Here is a 22,501-nt window from a genome sequence, read left to right as displayed (position 1 = left end):
CCATTCTATGTGGCAACTTGGTACACCTCAGTCCTGTTCTGAAAACATCTGAATACAAATAAATGTACTTTTTTACAAGCTTCCCGCAACCCGCAAGTTGAGTACCACTGATTTAGGGAATCATTGCATTAGAACAACAGCCACTATGAACTGTCCTCTACTTTATGGACAAAAGTATTTGGACATTCAGACTTTGTATGTTGTCACATTCATCCAGAAAAAAATTCATGAAAGGCGTACCCGGGTCCTCAGAGTCTTTGCTGTCTGGCACCTCCTCCATGTCGTCGTCGGACATCTCCATTTCTTCCTCGCGCCGGATGCCCATCAGCTGCTCGTTGTGCATGTTCCGAATCTCCTGGAGGACAGAACAACAGGGAGACGGCGTCAGGATTTGATTTCACAGTGCTGGTGTTAATGGGACAAAAGGAAAGAGTACTCTATTTCACTTGTATTTTCAGAACCCATGCTTTTTTTTCTCTGCTTGCAGGTTTATTGTGGCATAGAGAAATCACTTCATCCGCGGCGACTCGTTTTATTTATAACGCAGGAAAGGGCAGAGATACCAATCGGCTTTCTTGATGTTCTCTATGGCTGATCAAAGAAAGTTTTCAGTCAAAGAAAAAGATGCAAACTAAAAAACATCTATGTTTATAAAGCATGCTAAATGTTCAGGCTGCTCTGTGGGGGACACATGCACAAATAAGAAAAAAAACAAGGTGACATGATCCCCATGCCCCCCTGCTGAAAGCTGCCATTAGAAGGCAGTCACATGACAAGATGGACGTGGCGAGCGCCAGGCGAAGGCGATAAGCGGCCCTCGATTGAGGGGGAATCGTTAGCACACGAGGCGAGAAGCATCCATGCCACCTGCAATCTGACACACAATTCACACACTTTTACAATCTCTTGTGCCCCCCCTCCCCATTTGAGGCCTGTTTCCTGTTCTCAAGTGACGAACAAGGGAAGCTTTAACCAGTTTTACTTTTGTTGTGAAGTGGAATGTGCTCTGCCCTCAGAGATGCCCGTCTGCACAACAAGAATGAAACTCAAAAATTATTGGTATTTGTGCTGCTGTTTGTCTTTCCTATCAACCCTGGCAAGAGCACGTATTTTCTCTGCTGTCTTCAAGGAGTCCCCACACAGAGAAAAACATCCGCTCTCTCGATTGTTTCTCTCATGGATCACAATAAAAATACAAGACAATAATTCATGTAAATGAAAAGCAATGACAATACACAAGTCTTAACCTTAAAGAAAAGGCAACCCAAACATATTTTTTTCCAGAATATGTTCTATGCAGGCCCACAGGTCTAAACACGGCATTCTGATTTATACTGCGTTTGTGGAATATGAGAAATCCACCTGTTTTTAGCTAGCTCTGGGGGCGGCCATTTTGTCACTTCTGTCGATTGAAGATGACATCAAAGTTGTTACGGGCTCAGATAACGACCAATCATGGCTCAGTTTCAGAAATCAGGTGATCCGTGATTGGTCATTATCTGAGCCCTGAGGGTGTGTGATGTCATCTTCAGTCAACAGAAGTCACAAAATGGCCAGCCCCTGAGATTGCTAAAAGTGGGTGCATTTTGCTGCTTAACTTATATTACACACACGCAATATTAATCAGAATGGCATATTTCAACTAGTGGGCCTGCATAAAACATATTCTGGAAAAAAATATTTGGGGTGACTTTTAACAATGTGAATATAGTGCTAAAGTGACTTTTGGGTTTATTTGTTCAGGGAAGCGTGCAAACAACAGCATATGAACAAATTAAGAAATATCACACAAATGTAGCAATGTACTCACCAATATTTTTCAAACTGAGCTACTTTTTGGGTACTGATTAATGCGAAGGGTGCTGATTAATGCTGGTATACATATATGGGTTTGCTTCTGTTTCAACTACACGTCAGTTACAGGTCATTCATATTACGGCTGCAAATAATTATTTGGACAATAGATTAAACTGACTAACATTTTTTTTTGCCAAAATTTGAATTATGATTCAGTTACTGGTTTGGTTTGTAACCTCATAAAATAGGCAAAATTGTTGATCATTGTTTTTCAAAGTAAAAGCTGATGTTTGCAAATGGCTTTTCATTTTCAGAATAGAGGCGACTTTCATGAAGGACAACAGGAATCAGAAACATTGAAGGCACAGCGACGATAAAGACTGCATGCCATGTTTTGTACCAAAGGTTGTTGACAACATTCTGTGACGAAAACTCAGAAGAAAAAAACATGACTCCTGTTATCTATTTTGTAACATGCATCCTGTAAGGTATTAATAATAGAAATCAAACGCGGCCATCATCATAAAACCAACAGACTGAATAAAATATTTCTCCCAAAAGTGCCAAAGGGAGCTTAAAACAAAGTGCCTGAGAGTAAATAAACTTTGAGCCATCTGTCAGCTGACATTTTTCAGACGGAGCCCGATGGCAGAGGTCACACACAAACACCTGCAGATACACACAACCATCTGCTGTGTACACGCACACAAAAAGGCTAGCGGAGGGAGGCAGCTGTAGTCTCGACAGCGCCTGGGAGGATGGAGTGCATCTTTCCATGCTTCAACTCCAGGCCAGTCAACCCCACAGAATAGACACAAGATGGCCGCCTGTGTGACGATCGGCTGACTCACCTTGTCCGGCCACTCTGTTCCTGACAGAATGTATTCATCCAGTCAAACGCCACCCCCGTCCGTCCCTTAATAGTTATTTGGCTCCCAGGCACCGCTAAATGCTTCTAAAGCGCCAACGATGCATTACTTAGCAGGAAGTAGCCTGTCATTTTCTCGCCTTTTATTTTATCTGTGACGGAATATCGGCCGCAAAAGTGACAAGCAGCACTGGCAGAACCGCATGTGGCATAAAGGAAAAAACAATTTGCACAAAAACAATAACACATTGCATCAGAATTCTTTGGGGATTAAAAACAAACAGAAAAATACTCTCAAACTGGTTTTATATATCATAAATACTGGACACTGAGTCCCACCAACAACTGTCGTGTTTTATGTGTGCCTTTGAGAGGCGTGGCAGGGTTGGTGATGTCAGGAACATGGCCGGTAAGTCTTCGTGTGAGCGGCAGGATTTTAGTATTGGCTTACTGTAGCTGCTTGCGTGTAACAAAGAAAAATACACAATGTGCATCGAACCAAAGCACAAAACTTTGCCCTACAAAAGTCACCTAGATTAATGGAAGCGCTAATGAAACTAGCACCAATACTGCATTAGTTATAAACCTTTGAACAATTTAAATTTTGAACACCAACGGTAGTAACACATGCAGACAGACATGACAAAAATACTCACAGGCATATATTCTTGATCCTCTCTGAAACACAACTAATATTACTGTAGTTTACAGTTCAGACAATATTTTGTGTTTCATTATCAAATTTACATGTACCTGTAGTATGTATGTATTATATTGCCCCCTGGTGGCCAGGGCACACACAGCAGAAACACAATACCCTTTGAATGAATGCATAAAATCATGACCACAATCTGTCTCATTGCACTGCTCAAGATTTTTTTTACTACATTTCTAATAAGAGATGCAAGTAAATGTTTCTAGATTAAATTGTTGCGCTGATTCCGGATCTTCCCTCGTATTTTCCTTTAGCATGTCAGGTTTTCATAATAATAATAATAATAATAGTAATGTGTAATATAGTTATATTTAGAAATGTTTATCAATTAAGTGTAGTTTCAGCAACAGGCAGAACTTTTTTTTATGAAACGTCAGAGCTATAAATTACAATGCATAGTTAAGAACCCGATGTGCTAGAAAAGCCTTAAAAATATGTTTGTGCACTATGTTTGTGCACTTTTTAATCGTAGTAAAATTTTGAAATAATAGACAACTTTCAATGCCTTTTCCTTCAGCACACACTCAATAAACCCAATATAATTCTGTACATTTACACTATTTGCTGCCAAGTGGTCGAACGAGAGGACTACAAATGCTATTTTGCAGCACACTGAAATATGGAGTACTTTTTCATGGTTAAGTTTTGCATGAATGAGGCCGTATCTGCCCACAGTGTTTTCTTCCGCTCGCATTGACGGTCATGCTTCACCTTTCTGAGAGTAAAAGCCTTTTTAAATGGGCCTGTTTGAAAAGGAAGAATGCCCGAATCCCTGAGGCCCGATGAAAACAAAATGGTTTTCACAGACCAGTCGGATGCACTGCTCATCCAGAGGCGGCAATGGTCAGATGGAAGAAGTACAGTATATACGAGAGGAAGGGTCTTTACAGCATGTGCGCATGCAAGCAAACCATGTGTTTGCATAGAAACACATCTCATTTATCACCCATTAGTCTCACACTTGGTCACAAAGCCTCTTTCACACAGAAAAGTTGCCACAACAGAGCCGTAACGTTAGATCCGGCTTTTTACAGGCAGTGTTCAACACCTACCTTTAAAAAGCCCTTTCTGTGAAATTTGGACATGTATGTGTGTACATGTTTATTTTATTCCAATTAAAACCAGATACAGTGGTACATTGACTTGTGAATTTTTCCATTAACAATCTTGTAACTCAATTTACCCGCCTATTATTAAATCAATATTCCCCATTAAAATTACTTGAAATGTCATTAAGCCGTTCCAGCGGCCCCCAAAAATATAGATTTTGTTTTTAATTAAAAAAAAATAAAAAAAATTGCTAATTGTATAAGCATCATAAAAAATAGAAAATAACTAAAAAAAATAAAACAAATAATTAACTGGTTTAATTAAGTGTAATTACTGTACATCAGGAGTCACCAACATTTTTGAAGCTGCGAGTTATTTCTTGGGTACTGGTGAATGTGAAGCGCTACCAGTTGGACACACACTTCTGAAATTACAAAGTTTCTCAAAATACCTTTAATAATCTTACTGTTATTAGTTATAATGAATGACATTCGTTTATGTGAAGACAATGATCATGTTAATGATTTATCGCAATAATGGGAAACAACAATATGCAACACTTTTTTTCCTATAAATCTCTGCTAATGTTTACATTTGCAAACAATCCCTTCTACAACATTCCTAAGAAATCACCACGTGACATCACTGGTGAACCACATTGAGGACAGGTGTGTAGACTACTTATGTGGTTCTTGAGGGGGCTACCCGGTGTCCACAGGCCCCAAGTTGGTGACCCCTGCTGTACATACTACAGTATTCGTGTGTTGGTTGTGCGCCTTTAAGGGCGCGGCCAAGTGAGTGACGTCAGGAGCTGGAGTCCGTTTGGTTGGGTTACCGTAGTCTGCGTGATTGCATATGGCCGTCAGTTGCGGCCTACAGCAACTCCGTGCGAGTGCTCTCATTTTGATTTTGTGTATTTGACTTTTCCTTTCAATAAATGGCCTAAGGTGCATCTGCAACTGTGGTCATATTGCTCATATTGCTCATATTGCTCATATTCCAGGGCATTACGCTACCCTAATCGCTCAATTTGTTCCACTTCAAAACTTGTCATTTGTAAGTCATGGTACCACTGCATTAGTTCAAGACACTTACCAAACAGATTTGTTCTTAAGCGGTCCAGGCTGCACCACAATCAAAATATTATTAAAAAATATTGTTAAACAATTACATAGCATCACGCTAATCGATCGAGTTGATGAGGTGGTATAAATTACATATTTATTGCTACTGCAATGATTAGTTGAAAAAAAAAAAAAAAAGTTGCTTTTTAAAAAAGGTTTTGAACAAAGTTACCTCATATCTGGATTACCCTGTAGTTTGTTCCCTTCACATGGGAGGCAAGTGATGAAGGAGCTCTCGTTTTCCAGGATTTCCTGGCTTCATTCAAGTACTTACTGTCACACACGGAGTCTTTAATGTTCACCTGCCTGATCTGAGTTGTGCTTCAACAATCAATTGGTTTGAAAAGGAACGTTTCCATACTGTGTAGAACGAACAGCAATCGCAACAATCGAGTAAAATGTAAAAAAAAAATCTCAAAAATGTCAAAAAACAAAAACAAAAACAAAAAAACAGTACCAACCTCTGCTTGCTTGCGCCACACATCCAGGTTCTTGCGCTGCGCTTTGGAGAAATGGTCCCATGCCTTTTGTTTGGAAGCGGCTTGGAATACAGACAGAATCTGCTCAACTGCGGCGGGATGCAGAGAGGATGTCGGGGGGAGGATAGCAGAGACCATCCAGAGAGATAGACAGAGACAGAGGGCAAGGTGGGAGGGAGCAGAGGAGCGAGAGAGTGGAGTCAAACTATAGGGGTCTAAAAGAACTGACTCTCTTTGTGTGTGCGTGTGTGCATGTGAGTGCGTGTAAGCATGTGGCCTTCTTACCTGCGGATGCCAAAGCATCATCTTGCAGTTTGATGGTCGTATTTCTATATACACCATATGGACAAAAGCATTGGAACACGTTGAATCTTCACCAATAAGAAATCAACATCATTAGTTCTCCTTGATTTCTTCATGTTGTGACAATTGTGCACTTCTGGTTTCAATGGGAACAGTTTGGAGAAAGGTGCACAAAGGCATGCTTGGAAGAGTTTGGTGTGGAATAAATGTGAGCCAGGCTCTCTGGGATGTCCAACATGAGGGAGCTTGCCTGGGCAAAAATTCCAAAATGTGATTATAATTTAAGAGTTTTCATTTCCTGATCGGTGTGATTAACACGTCCAAATACTTTTGTCCAAATAATGTAACTGCCGCATGTCTTGAAAGGCTGCCATTCACTTTGTTGACACGTTGCTTACTTTTGATTATTTACACAGCAGTTACCTTATTTATTTATTTTTTTTTTACTTTATGACAATTAAGAGTTAAAATGTTATGTAGAATATTGCCTGAATAGTTAATAGAGGTTTGGATCTGGAAGGGATTTTCGTATTTCCTCAAATAGTGGCCCCAACTCCCCAAAAAATGTTGTCAACCTTGAACCAATACACGCCTTCCTCAAAATGATGCCATCCTTGATTGTTTGCCAACCAACTACAGGAAACCTATAGACAAGCAAGCATTCACACTCACATTCACAATGAAGGACAATGTAGAGTATTCAGTAGGGCTGGGCAATTCATCGAAATGTAATCGTGATGTTATCCTGCCCTCACTGAGCGTGCTTTAAGATGTTTATCGGCACCACAGTTGGAGTTTACTGCACACAATACATAATACAAAATATGCTTTGTTTTAGAAAGATCAACAGCTTTTTGCTGCTAGCAATCGAGCAGTCTATGGAAAACCGTATTGACGGGCGAGCAATGATTTGCAATAGAAGTTAATGAATATTCCATTAACACAACAGACAGGTAATATAACAATACTCACAGGCATATATTCTCCCTTACCTGTGAAAAACGAGTTATATGAACAAAGTTCAATTTCATCACTTTCTTCTTCTACTGTTTTTATCTTAATGTATGTGTCCATCTCCAGGCTCGACACTGCCCGGAAGTGGCCAAGGTGCGCACAGCAGGTTTTCTTTACCGCTATTATTTCAATGTATTATTACTTTATTTATTTAATAGTAGTTCTAAGTTATATTTAAAGTTGAATTTTTGGTGGTTGAATATATGCAAAATTTTGAGATCAATGACTATTTGCATTTATTAATCAAGATTTCAAGATCAAGCAAAAGCAATCGGCATTATTATTTGTTCCAGAATCGGCCAGAGAAAACCAACGCAACTAACGGGAGAAGATGAACTCCACACAGGAAGGAGCTCAGAATCGAACCCCGAGTCTCAGAAGTGCGAGGGCGACGTGCTAAGCACTTTTCTTCATCATGCTGCACCTAAATACATCTTGAACAAAACCGATTTCAACTCTATGACCCAGCGAGTACACGATCTGCTTTCATGATGGGTGGTCATGAGGGACAGTACGGGCGGTCTGGGTATCCCGCAAGATCTAATGCATAAAAGAGGGAAGTCAATACGACCACCGCATCAGAAGCGCGTGTGTGCACAGAGTGGCGAGCAAGAGATCAATAACGTCATCCCGCGCGCTCTGTAATTTGATGGCACTGATCAATATTGAAGGCAGAGAGAGTGCATGCGCGTTTACGGCTTTCATGCGAGACGAGTGAGAGGCCGGCGTGCTTATTCCGCTGGTGTTGATTGGGACTATTTATCTGCTCGGAAACACGAGTTGCTTTGGAGACTTTTTTAATTGTTATTCCGCAGCTTGTTCAGCACCGCAAATTGTATTATCTCCACTAACAATGTGCTTTAGTGCCGCACTGCAAATATGAGCTCAGTGCCGTGTTACCTAAAGTGAGTAAAATACAAATCCTGTTTCAAAACAGATGGCGTTTGTATACCTTTTACCAACCTCATTTGGACAAATTTGTTTCTTAAACATGGTTAAAGGATATTACCGGGATATTGAAAGTTATATCAAGCGAAACTGGAGTCTAAAACTGAATAAAAGGGCTATTATAGAGAAATACAGAAAAATGGCAGAAACTACAAATCAAAATCATGGTTGCGCACAACGTTTTGGGATGCTCATGTCAGAGTCTACTGGAACTTTGTGTACATAAAGTGAGATCGTCTTTAATACTGCGCAGGGAACTGATTGCTTCATACAGTGAGACTCCACACACTCCCGTTCGTCTGCTTTGGTTGGCAACACAGTTCAAATTGTCTCAGCTGTTAAGCAATAGCGTTCGTAACCAGATTTTTTTTCCCTTTGTCTTCAAATTATGGAATCGCATCTACTACAGGTATGAGGCTATTTGGGGAAATACTGTACACAGGTGTCACGCCACGGGGCACGGTGTAGTAGATGTGCACATTGCATACATGTTACAACAGCGCTGTTGTGACAACTATTTTCTATAACACTGTATCAAACATTGGCCAACAGCAAGGGCTTTCTTTGTAGTTTATACACTACCTCGCAATATGGAGGATAGATTGCGCACAACAAATGCACAGGACCTTTTTATACAAGGACTAACAAATAAGCTGCTGTTCCACTTTTACCAAACGAGAAGCCTCCTGGTGATAATGTAATGAGTTATTGTATCATAATAGTCACTATCCAGCTGGCTTCTGCTCAAAACCACGTAGCACAAACTGAACCAAACCCGACTATTGTTGCGATTTCTGGAATAACAATACCTTGATGTTACCTGCTGCTGGTCAACTTCCCTGCGAGTCACCGTCTCCCATCAACGAGCGATGATACGCAAACAAAAAATACTTACTTCTGGCGCAGCATTCAGAGCTTCAGATACGACCGCCTTGTTCAATTTGCGTGTAAAATCATTCGAACCAGCATGCCCTATGCTATGTTTCTATCATTGGAGACTTACATCAAACCAGAAACAAAGAAACAGAATGGACTTATTCACGTTGCTTTTCCATTCATAGCATATCATGTGTATTATATAAAATTATAAGAACACTAAACTCCCTATAAAGACTTTCAAAAAGGTTTAAAACTCACACTGAGCAAGTATGCCCCACAGCGCCGTCTTGAACTTGTCTTTGGCCTCCTCCATCTCTTTCTCGTGCTGACTCTTCTCCGTCATCAGGCGGCGAATGTGGCTGCTGGACGATTGGATCATGGAGTAGAAGTTGTTGGCGTTGCGGCGGTTGACTTCGCCGCGCTCCAGCCACGTCAGAAGCACGCGCACCGCCTCGGCGAATTTGCTGTCGTCTGATTAAAGAAGGGACATGAGAAGGCAGTCGGGTATTATTGGATGGCGAGGCACTGTCACTGTTGACAAGGGAGGGACCTTCCACGTCAAATAATTGAGACAATCAATGATGATAAAAGACAAAATCAACTTTAACATTATGTAATGTGATTTCCCACCTTTTCACCGTTTGCGATTCACAAACTCATTTTCCACATTTTTGCTAAGAAACAATCTTCTGCTATTCCCTGTTATTTTTCTATTTCAATGCATTTTTGTGCTCGTTCTGCCATGCGTTTGGATGTTACAAGATGGCATCAAAGCTCTGGCTGATAGTAAAGTAGAAATGGATTAGTTGAATGATAAGAATCCTGTCATTTCATTGTCGACGCTATGTGTAACATAAAATGAATGTTCTTGAAACCTACAGAAAAGTAAAAAAAGTACACGAAATAATAGCAGCCGATAAAAAGACCATCATGCCAACAAATAAATCTTTTGGGGAGCAGTTCCGGGGCTGCTTTTACTTCAGGGCGTGGATGACTTGCTGCAATTAACGGGACAAGGAATTCTGTTGTCTCGTAGAACATTCTGCTGGCGAGGGTCTGGCCATCAGTTTGTAAGTTGCTCAAAGACCCTCCAATAATTGAATTACAACAATTCTGCAAAGAAGAGACTCATCACTAGATATCGCAAATGCTTGATTTCAACCGGTTATACGTAAAGGGCAGCTACTTTTTCACAGACTGCCAAACAGGTTTGGATTTTGTTTTCCCTTAATAAATAAAATTAAAATAAGACACTGCATCTTATATTTACTCGGGTTGTCTTGCTAAAATATTAAAATTGGTTTGATCATCCTAGGCGGCACGGTGGTCGACTGGTTAGCACGTCCGCCTCACAGTTCAGAGGTCGCGGGTTCGATCCCGGCTCCGGCCTCCCTGTGTGGAGTTTGCATGTTCTCCCCGTGCCTGCGTGGGTTTTCTCCGGGCACTCCGGTTTCCTCCCACAGTCCAAAAACATGCATGGTAAGTTGATTGGATACTCTAAATTGCCCCTAGGTGTGATTGTGAGTGCGGATGTTTGTCTCTGTGTGCCCTGCGATTGGCTGGCAACCAGTTCAGGGTGTCCCCCGCCTACTGCCCAAAGACAGCTGGGATAGGCTCCAGCACGCCCCGCGACCCTTGTGAGGAGAAGCGGTACAGATAATGGATGGATGGATGGATGATCATCCTATACATTTACATGTGAAAAAAAAATCTGAAATCAGATAGGGGTCAAATACTTTTTCATGGCACTAAATCTATTTTTGCCATCAGAAATTAATAGAAAACTCCTATTTATTAAAAAAAAAAAATGACAATGGATTTTAGGAATTAACAGGGACCCAAGTGGTCATGATGACCTTTCAAATCAATAGTGTTCCTACTTTGATACAGAACAAAACATCCCTGTGGGTTTGAAGAGCGCTGACAGGAAATATGAAACAAACCTGTCGGGCGACCTTAGCTCCCTCAAAGTTATAGGCTTAAAAAATAAATCAATAGGGTTCTTGGTTTTGATATAGGCCTGCAAGTCTGATGGAACTTGCAGAGCCAATGAGACGAGCGAGGGGAGGGCTTGCGGAAAAGATGAAAAATGAACCAAAAAGCAAAGGTGAGTGAGTGGAAAGCTGGCCTAAGGGATGAAAGGCAAAACACAAGCATACACATAACAAATGGCCTTACACGGACATACGCAGAGAAAGAGGGGTGGGGGTGGGGGGGTCATTTATCGACTGTCAGCTTGTAAAGTGCATCTCTGAGCTTGTTGCCATCAATAGCAGGGATTGTTCTTTGGAAGAACAGGAAAAAGGGATTCCCTGCTGCCTTTTTCCCCCAGATTCAGGGAAGGCTTCATTTCACAAGAGCCAGTGCCAAGCGATTAAAAATAAATCTCGGGCCTGGGCCGAGAGAGGAGAGCCAAGAAAGACACAATGATGGAGAGCGGCTTTCAAGTGAAGGGGCGTTGTGTTATCAGGTAGCCTGCGACTGAAAGAGACCTGGAATTGTCTGCCCTCATTAGGGTAACAAGTTTGTTCAGCCAGAAACAGAGAGGGCAATTCACGAGTGCGGAGAGGAAGAGACAACCTTGGAAAAGGCTCGCTTTAGTCGGTGATCAAACTTGATGGATTTAACTTGCTACTGTTCAAGATTGGATCCCCCAAAAGGAAACGACCCAAAAAAGTGCTACAATTTGGAGGTCATCCAGCTGGATGTGATTGGTTGACCCTGAACACAGACATAACCCAATTAACCCATTAAGCGCGGGAGCGCATAACCGCGTTTCTACCACTAGAGCCGGGAGCGCTGTTGCGTCTTTCTACCTTTCAAACCGGGAAAGCGGATACCTCACGGTCCTTTTATAATCCAATTCTCAGTCTCTTAGCCAACTTAATGCATCAGAATATACACGTGACGGTGTCGCGAGACCGCGGACGATGTCATGGCATTGTTTCGAGCCGTAGGCAGGCTAATGGCGGACGCCGTCGATCGCCGGGAGCTCTGATTACAAAGTAAGTTAGGGCAGTGATATATAGACGACGTGCACGACCAGTGGAACCAGTCGAACGTGATATGATATGGTTTATCGACAATTACGATATTGACGTCTTTGTAACAGAATGGTAATTCCCACTCGATTTAAAAAAAAAATTAAAATAGTGCTTCTCTTGCACTGACACGTTATTTTTACATCTTCAATTGAAACAGTAAATAATAATAAATGCTGCCTGTGTAAAAGCCACGTCTAAGCTCTTTAATTCTTTTGGAATTATGTTTCTGTCTGCAACACGGCCTGAGACATTAATCATTTTGTTAGTGTTGAATTTCTGGGAGAACTTCAGGTTTTCCAGGGTAATTCCAAAGGCAACCTTAGGTTTTGGGGAGCTGTTGAGAAAGGCGCTTTAGGCCTTAACGGGTTAAAGATCAGTGTCAACAAAATGCTACCAGAATTTAGGAACTTTTATTTGGGGTTACTCCGAGGCACTTTAAATGGTGGCAGTTTTGTGCTGACTCGATGGATGGCTGGTTAAATTGGAACACATTCAAACCTCCAAATTAAAAGGGTGTGAACACTTGTGCAACTATGTTATTGCAGTTGTTTAGTTCCTCTTTCAAAAAGATGAAATATATAAATAGAGTTGTACAGGTTACAAGTCACATTAGAATTGTTGTCTATGTACAAAAATGGCAAAATTTCTTTTGGAATTGATCTATCTTGGTCTCATTTTTTGAACAGTGGTGTGCAGACTTTTTAGCAAGGGATCAATAAAGTGAAGTCTAAGTCTAAGAAGAAAAGGAATTCCCTGTCTGTGATGTGATAGCAATAATGAGCCCACTAAAAAGATAAAGTACCGGTCATCCAAAGACGCTTTCCAGTTGAGTATTAGTTCGTAGTTAGTAGTTTTTTTTGAGTAAACTACTTACTTCTTTACTTTGCTTTTAAATGTCTTAAAAGAGTTTGTAAATGATTCTTAACATGTTTTCTAATTATGTGAGGCACACTACGTTAACGTGTATGTGAAATGTGCTATAAAAATAAAGCCGCATTAATAAAGTCACCTTATATAGCCGATGCTTTAAAAGATTAAAAATGGGAGAGAATAAAGTCATGCTTATGTGAGGAAAACAATCTTGTTGTATTGTACAGACAGCTTTTGAAGTAAACAAAAAAAAACTAACTATAAATTGTAATCAGATGAGAATAAAGTCATTTTTTCTCAGATGAGGTCAAACTACTTTTATTCTTGTATGATGGTTAAGAATGAAAAGTGACTGAAAAATGAAAAAGGTTTGAAAATAGTAACAACCTGGGATCGATTAGTTCACTTGACATTATTTTCTGTGGGAAAGTTGCTTCGTAATTAGAACAACTCTGAAGTAAACCAGAGCCCTGAAACTGACATTGGAGGTTCCACCGGTATTTTACATAACACTAAATTTGATACTTAACCTTTAATCTTGTCTCCCAGCTGACTGCACTCGTGCTCTGAGAAGTGCACAATCGGGGGAGGCGAGGGAGGACGAAGGCGGTCTTCCTCCATCTTGCGCCGGTGCCGCTCTTCCCTGGCCATCATGCGCTGGCGACACTCCCACTCGTAGAGGTCATCCCGGGCCTGGGCGAAGTCCACGTGGAGGCGGCCCGCGTCTTTTTTGTCTGTACTGGATCCCAGACGGATCCGATAACCTTCAGAGACAACAGATGAGACCAACCGTAACTCAAAATGCAACGCCGTGCATCTTAAGGTCCGACAACCTGACGTCATTATTCCCCGCAGTGTTGAGCGCAGAGGCGCCAATCGCTGTCAGCTTTTCAAATGTTAACAAAAATGCATATTTAGCGTTTCATCAGATATTTGACAGTAAAACGCGACTGTGCCGAGCAAGGGTGTCAAAAAGATGGCGGCGGAAGCCTCCTCTTTGACAGCTGTCGACTTTTTACCGCCCATTCACACGAGAGCGAGTTATAATTGTCTCAACGATGCCTTCAGACTTGCATCTTCACCACAATTTACATTAATTTTGGGGACCGCACAGCTCCTCGTGGCATGGCAGCAATACCATTCCGTTGAGTATCAGGATGAAACAGGAGTCATGAAAGTGAGCACCAAGGAGACTTAGTCCATATCTTGAACGCCTTCCTCCTCACCCAATATGGCTGAGATCATTTTCCACAAATTGTGTTTGGGACATTTGAGACTATTGATTCTTACCGTCAGCCACCATCTTCGTTGATTGTTGGCTACCTTTGTTTCAGAGGTTGTACAGACTGGGTTAGAAGATGAACAGCAGATGTATAGGATGTATTGGACTATAAATGGTATTTAGAGAGTATGAATACAGGGGGTGTGTATACAGCTAGTGTATAGCGGGGGAATATACAATTTACGCCACTTGTCACGCTGGTCACGAAAACAGAGCCCATGTTGAAGGTGGGTAGAAATGAATGAAGGTGTAAAGAACGTGTTTGGAGGGTGTATACAGTGGTATGGAATGTATAGAGGGTGTCTATCTGGAAAGGTCACAGATCCTGTTTGAATTGTATACAGGGGGTTTATAGCCATGTACGCTCTAAAAACAACTGGGTTAAAAATAACACCATTTTGGGTCAAAAATGGACCCATCCACTATTTGGGTCAATTTGATCCACCTTCTTGCATTGTTCTGTACAAAAGTACCCATTTTTGGGTTGATTTTGCGGAAAACAACCCCCCAAAAAAGTAGTTGATCGGTCCATTTTTGATCCAAAATGGTATCATTTTAAACCCAACTATTTTTAGAGTGTATCATATAGTGGTATACAAATGGTGTATACAAGGTGTACAGAAGTGTATAGAGAGTGTACAGTGGGAGTATATATAGTTAACAGAGGGTAGGGCGGGCATACAGAGGACATGCAGAAGATATATAGAGATGAATAGAAGGGAGAATGAGTTGTTATAACAGAGGGCCTGCAGTTCTTAACAGCGATATGATGTTCGTGATGATGTCAACTCTACACATTAACTACTCATTTATATTCAATTTTCACTCAGGATGACTCATGGATTTAGAAGTCCATTTTATGAACAAATTGTTGTTGAAATGATTCAGAGTCTATTTTCATCCGGGTGCCCTCCAACGTAACACCTGGATGGTGTCCAGTGTGCGTGATTCACTCAATTCTCATCACTAGAGACAGTGGAAGCGGTGGCAGGGATTTGTAATGGGGTGGGGATTGCGCAAACAGGAAAAGAAATGAGCTTGGGGTCCGGGGCTTAAAGCTAGGTCTGCCGCGCAATGTAGCACACTTCAATATTTCATGTCGAGAGATCTCAGAGTGTTCAGGCTGCAGTGTATGTGCAATGTGTGTGTGTGTGTCCAAAGTACTGGCTAATACATGAACTGGACTTACACTTCACACACAGACAACCCCTCAGTCAAAGTCACATGACCACACCAACAAACAGGCTTCCAGCTGTTTATTGCCACTCTCAGTTGAAGTTTACTGTCAAACTAAATATAAAACAAAGCAAATGACATGATGTGTATTTAAAACAAGCAAATAGATAAGTCCCTTTAGCATAATGCTAAAAACAATACAAAAGCCATACCATCGTGTTGTGGTTTTATAATCCTTAAAGTTTAAGACATTTGAGCACAAACGGTGCAGCAACACATGTGGACAGGAAATATAACAATACTGAGTCATACATACTTTATCCTCCGCGGAAAACGACTAATACTATTGAAGCTTACAGTCATTTAACGTAATTGTGGAACTCGTATTCATTGGCGTCTGCATGAGTGTATTACACTGCCACCTGGTGGCCGGATCGCTGGATAATAGAAAAATAGCACTTGGCATGAAGGAGGTGTGTTGAAGTCCTATATCTTGATTCTTCTTCTAAGATACAGTATGTGGATGTTAGGGTGGAACCAAGTTTAGTATTGGTTGTTAGCGGAAATTACAGAAAATATCTACCATCTATGTGTTAGTGTTGCTGAAGTTTTTTGTTTAGCAGATTTTTTTTTTTTTAAATCAAATAATCTGTAAACCATATATGTTTAATGGAAGTCCTAATGCTGTAGTATGAATTTGAAATGACAGTTTGCAGTTTATTCACAGCTTGCCATAAACTATTAATTTAGTTGAATTATAAAATATTTAAGAGATGTGAATTACTACTTTTTTGTTGCTATTTGCTGTAGGGCATTCCTCTGTGAATAGCAAGGGTTGACACTACTGGTAATATTGGTAAAATTTAGCAACACTTCTGACCAAAACAGACATCTAGGCCATCTGCAGGAATTAGGTCTTTTTGCGATTTAAAGCAAGCTAAAGTGCTGAAAAGTGACGATCCCATGGGTGACGCGTTTTTAATCACTTCAACTTCATTGAGCCAATGCTAGATGAATCACACGTCAATAGTTTGGGAAGACAGATGGCGTGGGATACTACAATACCCATGAGCCTCGGCTAGCGTTGCTGTGCAGAGGCAGGTGTGAATCAGCATTGCGGCAAATAGGCTGTTTATGTCCCAGCTGGTAATTGAGGATTTGCAGTCACAGTAAGTAATGTGTTGGTGTCGTCCTTACTGAATGTATGAGTTGTTGACCCACAATATGGAACCATTCTTGTCAATAACTATTCTTCTATCAAATGACAATGACAACTGCAAAGAGCACCAGGTGCCTATTAGAAGGAAGGAGTTTATTTGACAGGAGGCCTTTATTTGTGCATACTTTTTTAAAGAGGGAAGTCAACCCAAACATATTTTTCCAAGAATATGTTCTATGCAAGTCCACTAGTTGAAACAAGGCATTCTGATAAATATTCAGTTTGAGGAATAAGAATGAATCCACCCATTTTTAGCCATCTCTGGGGGCGGCCATTTTGTCACTTTTGTTGACTGAAGATGACATCACAACTGCTGGGGGCTCAGGTAATGGCCAATCACGGCTGACCTGTTTTCTGAAGCTGAGCTGCGATTGGTCGTTACCTGAGCCCCCAGCAGTTGTGATTGTCATTTTCAGTCAAAAAAAGTGACAAAATGGCCGCCCCCTGAGATAGCTAAAAAGGGGTGGATTTTGCTGCTTTTCTCAAAAAATATATGTTTGGGTTGATTTCCGCTTTATGGTTATTTGTATCCATTCATTGTCTTTAGTGCTTATCTTCATTCATACATTTAGGTTAACATTCACACCTATGGATATTTTAGAGCAGCGATTCTCAAAGTGGGTACGAATTCCAGTGGTGGTACGAGGAATCTCCCTCTAGTGGTATGCAAAGACATCAGAGAAATACACACAAACTGTGCATGTTAAAGTGATTGAATACTTTGCAAACACTCACTTTGTTTGTTTTCACACATTCGGACAGAATTTATATTACACTTTTATGTGCAATACATTTTGAATCATTATTTAAATTTTTTTTTTTTTTTAATTCTCCAATATTCATAAATATTTTGGTAACTTTTAAAGAGTATCAGAGTAAATGTAGGAGTATTTACATAACTTTAAGGGAGTACAGGTGTTTAACTTTTTATTTGAGTACATGTAGTAGAATTTCGGTCACTTTTATGGAGCACTGCAGTAGATTTGACAATATTTAGGAAACTAAGTATCTGAGTACATCTAGGAGTATTCATTTAACTTTTTGGGAGTATTTCACAGATTTAGGAGTATTTTGATGAGTAGAGATTTATATTTTAATCAAGTATTTCAAAGATTTAAGAGTATTTCGTTAACTTCCAGTGAGGATTTAAGAGTATTTTTTATATTAAGTATTTGAATATATCCTGAGGCGTTTAGGTCCCAAACATATATACACGAACACTTGGGCCTACGACACTCCTGTATATTAATGTCGGCCATTTTGGTGGTACTTAAAGAGCAAGTATTTTTTTGGAGGTGGTACTTGGTATAAAAGAGAATCATTGATTCAGAGTCTTCGATGAAAATAAGATGCGTGTTTTTGGAATGTGGGAGGCAGCCGGTGTAGCCGGGGAGTAAACACACAGTCAGTAGCTTTAAACAAAGTAAAAACAAATAAATAGAACAGACTACTACAAAAAAAAATCTGAGAAACTATAGCCAGTGGCTCCTTGAAACAATCTATTTTGGGAATTTTTTGTATCCATTCATCTGTTCCAAGGACCAAAAATTACTATGTACTTAGCCTGTTTTCAGGAGTGCGGCCACTACTTACCCAGCCCTGTCTCTACTGCCTGGCCAACGTGGAGTACGGCTTTTGCTACATGACAACTGGGGGTGGAGCTAGGCAGTTGCGACTAAGCGAGCCACTGCTTACTATTAGCCCAGAGTGTGAAGAAAAAAATTAAATACTCACGAAGACAGTAAAAGCATTGATTTTCACTCATGGTGACGGGAGCACTTCATCAGCAAGCCTCCTAATTACATTTGGCAATTTGTGGAGCAGATCAGCATGTTGTAGACACGGAGCCAAACACAAATAGCCTCCAAGTGTGGAGGTCTATACCATATATAGCATAAGTAGTGCAGCCCATTTGCGCTCAAGACGTGATCAACCATTGTGATTAACCATCAATCAATCAAGCAGGGATGCATTGATACTGATGTAAATAATAGTACTGATGCAAGTGTTGGTATCAGTACCAATACAGTACAGTAAAACAGATGGCTGTATTAGTCATCTGTCCACTAAAATAGTTAGATCAGTTTGTAGGAAATGATGATGTTCATGCTCGAAGGCATCATTATGGATTTTCAAAAGGTCGGGACATACAACGTTTCCATCAATCGATGAAGGAAAAAATAACCGCCAACAATAGTGGCAAGGCTGAGAAATGTTCCTTACCAGACAGGAAAAGGGCCTTGTCCACAGTGAACTCCTCGGCGAATCGGATATGACAGAAGTTCTTCTTGCTTTTGCGAATGGCCATGATATCGCCGCATTGTCCGAAGATCTCCATGATGAGCTGTTCATTGGCATTCTCCGGCAGGCCACCGACAAACACCGTCTTACAACCTGGAGGGCGCTCTCTAGTTGCTGGAGGCGGGAGATCTGTTGGTTGAAAAAGAATGGCTGGACTGAAAACCGGAGATGGGGATAGTAAACAAACAGTTTTTTTCTCCATCCACAGAAGTACTAGCCAATGAATCATTTATTCCTAGCAAGAACATTCTGTGAAGATTAAACAGTTGAGCCAACTTTTTGAAAGACAATAAAATCCAAGTCACAACACTATTTTACTATTAAGAGCAGTGAAGGGAGCAGTAGCGACAATTGAAAAATACTAAATAATTTAATACGTGCTTGAAACACCAACATCTGAATAATGTCTGTTCTATCGGGCTCAATAAAAAAAACGTTTAAGTGCTGCAATACATCAAACTGGAGGTGGGAAAAAGTGATAGCCGACATTGCTATCCTGAAGAATAACAAAAATCCATTAAGCCGTTCAAGTGAAATTTCCAAAGAGGGAACAACAAAAGTAGCAAATAGCAAAGAAGCCAATCTAAATTATCCAGTGCTCACGTGACGCTCGAAGAAATACACATCGTCATCAAAAGCCGAACACATGAATAGTGATGACTTGGGAGCAATGGTTTCTTGATTGTATTTGTAAGATTAATGCAACTAGTAAAGCATCCCATGCATGAAAATGAACCAGGTTTAAGGCCCCTCCGCATGGCAGCAATCACTTATAAAAAGCAGTCGAGTGTTGACTGATCTCATCTCCAATAGATCAGCCACGATCGATGTGATTGGAGGAGTCGACGACGGGAGAGTCAGATAATCAAAGGCACGTCAAGGATGCTTCTCGCTCTGTCGAAGAAGCTCTGCAAGCTTCCAGACAATCTGATTTGAATACTTTTAAGAGGAACAGCAACCCTTGATTCACAGTTGTGTCCAAGGGTGTGCCTTCATTTGCATCACTGTGAACAGAGACGTTCAGGTGGTCTGCTTGTTGGTGTGATCTTAGCACTTAGTTATTATACTGTAGCTTCAAATATTGGGAAGGTAAGGTTTATGTTCTAATGTATATACATAGAGATACACACTGAGTCCATTTCCTGGAAGCTTGCAGATACGGTTCAAATAAGATTGAGATTCAGATGAAAGCAAATCATTTTCCCTCAATTACTGCGTTCCAGTTTTGAAAAACCTTCAAATATGTAGAATAATATGGACTTTTTTTAGAGGGTTTCACAGGGCATCTCAAAGAGTAAAACAGCATAGACAGGTCGTTTATTTAACTTAGTACTTATTGGACTTTAAACCACAACTGGTTGACAATGTAGGCTCAAATTCACACATTTTTTTCATCACTAAAAGTTTCAACAGTAAGTGGTTTTAACTCGATCTAGTGTGAATTTATACAAAAACTGTCACACAGTTTCCAGACAACTGGTAGACACTCCCAAGCATTTTTTGACAAAATGCTCTCCGTAGCTGTTAAACAATAGTGTTTATACACTTTGTACTGTAAATTCAATAAATCAAGCTGGCATTTGTTGCTGAGGCATGTTCAATGAGATTGGTTACTCACAATGTGCAGTCTTTGTTGGTGACCCCTTTCACACAATAACTACTATGTTTAAGTGGATCAGTAAAAATAATACAATAGATGTTTTAGAACATTTGATTTTTATCACACATTATTAAGCATCTATTTCGAGGGTGTCTAAATAGTTTGACAATCAGGTTTTCAACAATCCACTAAATACTCTTTGAAGTTGTGTTGGGTTTGGATATATTTGAAAATTAGGTGCTCTGTAGGGCATTGCTTTTGTTTTGTTTGGTTAAGTGGTCCTTTTTCTGAAAAGGTTTGAAATTTGAGTGAAATGCATTCAAAGCATATGTTCAGCCCTTAAGGGCAAATGTACAACAAACCAGCTGTTGAATCTGTCTGTGAAAATGATAAATGGTGTGGCCTGGCTTGCTCAAAGCACGCTAATGTCTCCCATTTCAGGACAGTTTTACTGTATACATGCAAGATAAATCGGATTTCCAATCAATGTCTTGACGCGTTACTGGTGTGTTAATGGCTTGGACTCTGTACTAACCTCACTAAAATCATGGCATTGTATTGAACAAATGAATATGAATGTTTCAAAGATTAAATCAATCAGAAAATTATTAATATGTGTACTTTTTTCAGTGACATCACGACAATGGACATTGCACACATATACACACGGACACATTTTTTTTTTTTAATTAAAATCATTCTTATGTGAAGACATAGGCCTACTTCCAAGGACCAATACAAAAACAAATGGCTAAAAATGTCACTCACCATTAGCCATGCTTCACTGAGCATGGTCATTTGGAGTATTTAAGCAAGTATAATTATGACCCTGACAGTAAAACAACACAGTGCAGTGTGATGGCGTTTGTTGTTCTATGATGGATAAAGTTGTCATTAGCACATAATTGTCATCTGTGCATCAATGGACAAAATAATTTGCCAATAAAGCTTCACTTTCACTCCATTGATATGAATTTATTAAAACTAGCAGCGATCGGGATGAGCCTCCAGTCGTTAGCTTTCGGCTAACTTTGGGCTCATCTGCTAGCTTGCGCAGTGAAACATTACATCACCGGAGTCACTGGCAGAAGCGGCGTGTTGTCAAATGCATGTCGCAATTATCTACCAAGTATTTTTGCTTGTTTTCAACCTGTTTTGGCAATGTGACCTATGATTTTTGGCAATGTGACCTATGACTTTATTTTAAATATCCGGAAAACCACGTTCAGAGATTTACGTAACACAAACAATGCAGAACAGTTGGCAGCTCCGACAATGTGTCATTCCCTTTGTTTGATGTCCAGTTTGCCAGATTTGGACTAACTCGTCGACTGATGCACATTTATATTGCACAAATTAGGCCAATAGGGAGGACCCAAAGGGGTCTGCATGTGTTGGGCTGGACTAAGCAAAGGTGAGATGGAAGTCAGGAGAAATGAGGTAATGCACACCGACGGTGAGGTTACTTCGCAGCAAGGGGATAGAGGAGGAAAATGAATCTCCGACGGGAGTTGGCGAGGGAGGGGCAAGGACTGCAGGTTTTAATGCTCAGCTAAAGGTCAGCCAGAGGGGACGCTGTGTGAGGTGTAAAGGAGGGCCTTTGATGGAAGCCATATGCAACACTGTTACACAGACACTAAACACCTGAATGCAGTTAGTTTCACTGCTGTGGCTTTTGCAAACAGGCACATCTTGTGCTACCACAGTCATTTTCAAAATAATACCAAAACACAGTGGAAAATTCTTCATATTAAGATTAAAGACAACTGGTGCAAGCCAAAGCAAACTGCTGCACTCATTTTATGCTCACATTTTATTTTCCTCACTTAATT

General features: G+C 40.5%; 1 protein-coding gene across 6 annotated transcripts in view; it reads right to left on the bottom strand.

Moving 5' to 3' along the window:
• The window catches only part of enox2 (ecto-NOX disulfide-thiol exchanger 2), a 191,512-nt gene that overhangs the window by 20,461 nt on the left and 148,550 nt on the right, over positions 1 to 22,501 (bottom strand). For all 6 annotated transcript variants that reach the window (XM_086017831.1, XM_086017830.1, XM_086017833.1 and 3 more), the window contains 5 exons: positions 18,992 to 19,198; positions 13,622 to 13,855; positions 9,436 to 9,648; positions 6,016 to 6,122; positions 241 to 355 (listed from right to left, as the gene is read on the bottom strand). In XM_086017831.1, coding sequence (XP_085873957.1) covers positions 241 to 355; positions 6,016 to 6,122; positions 9,436 to 9,648; positions 13,622 to 13,855; positions 18,992 to 19,198 — 876 coding nt within the window. The remainder of the gene's footprint in view (positions 1 to 240; positions 356 to 6,015; positions 6,123 to 9,435; positions 9,649 to 13,621; positions 13,856 to 18,991; positions 19,199 to 22,501) is intronic.

Source organism: Filicampus tigris, chromosome 2, assembly GCF_054856515.1.
Source record: "Filicampus tigris isolate MCC_2025a chromosome 2, RoL_Ftig_1.0, whole genome shotgun sequence".
NCBI lineage: Eukaryota > Metazoa > Chordata > Actinopteri > Syngnathiformes > Syngnathidae > Filicampus > Filicampus tigris.
Note: the sequence above shows the minus strand (reverse complement) of the source record. Positions and strands in the feature narration are given on the sequence as shown.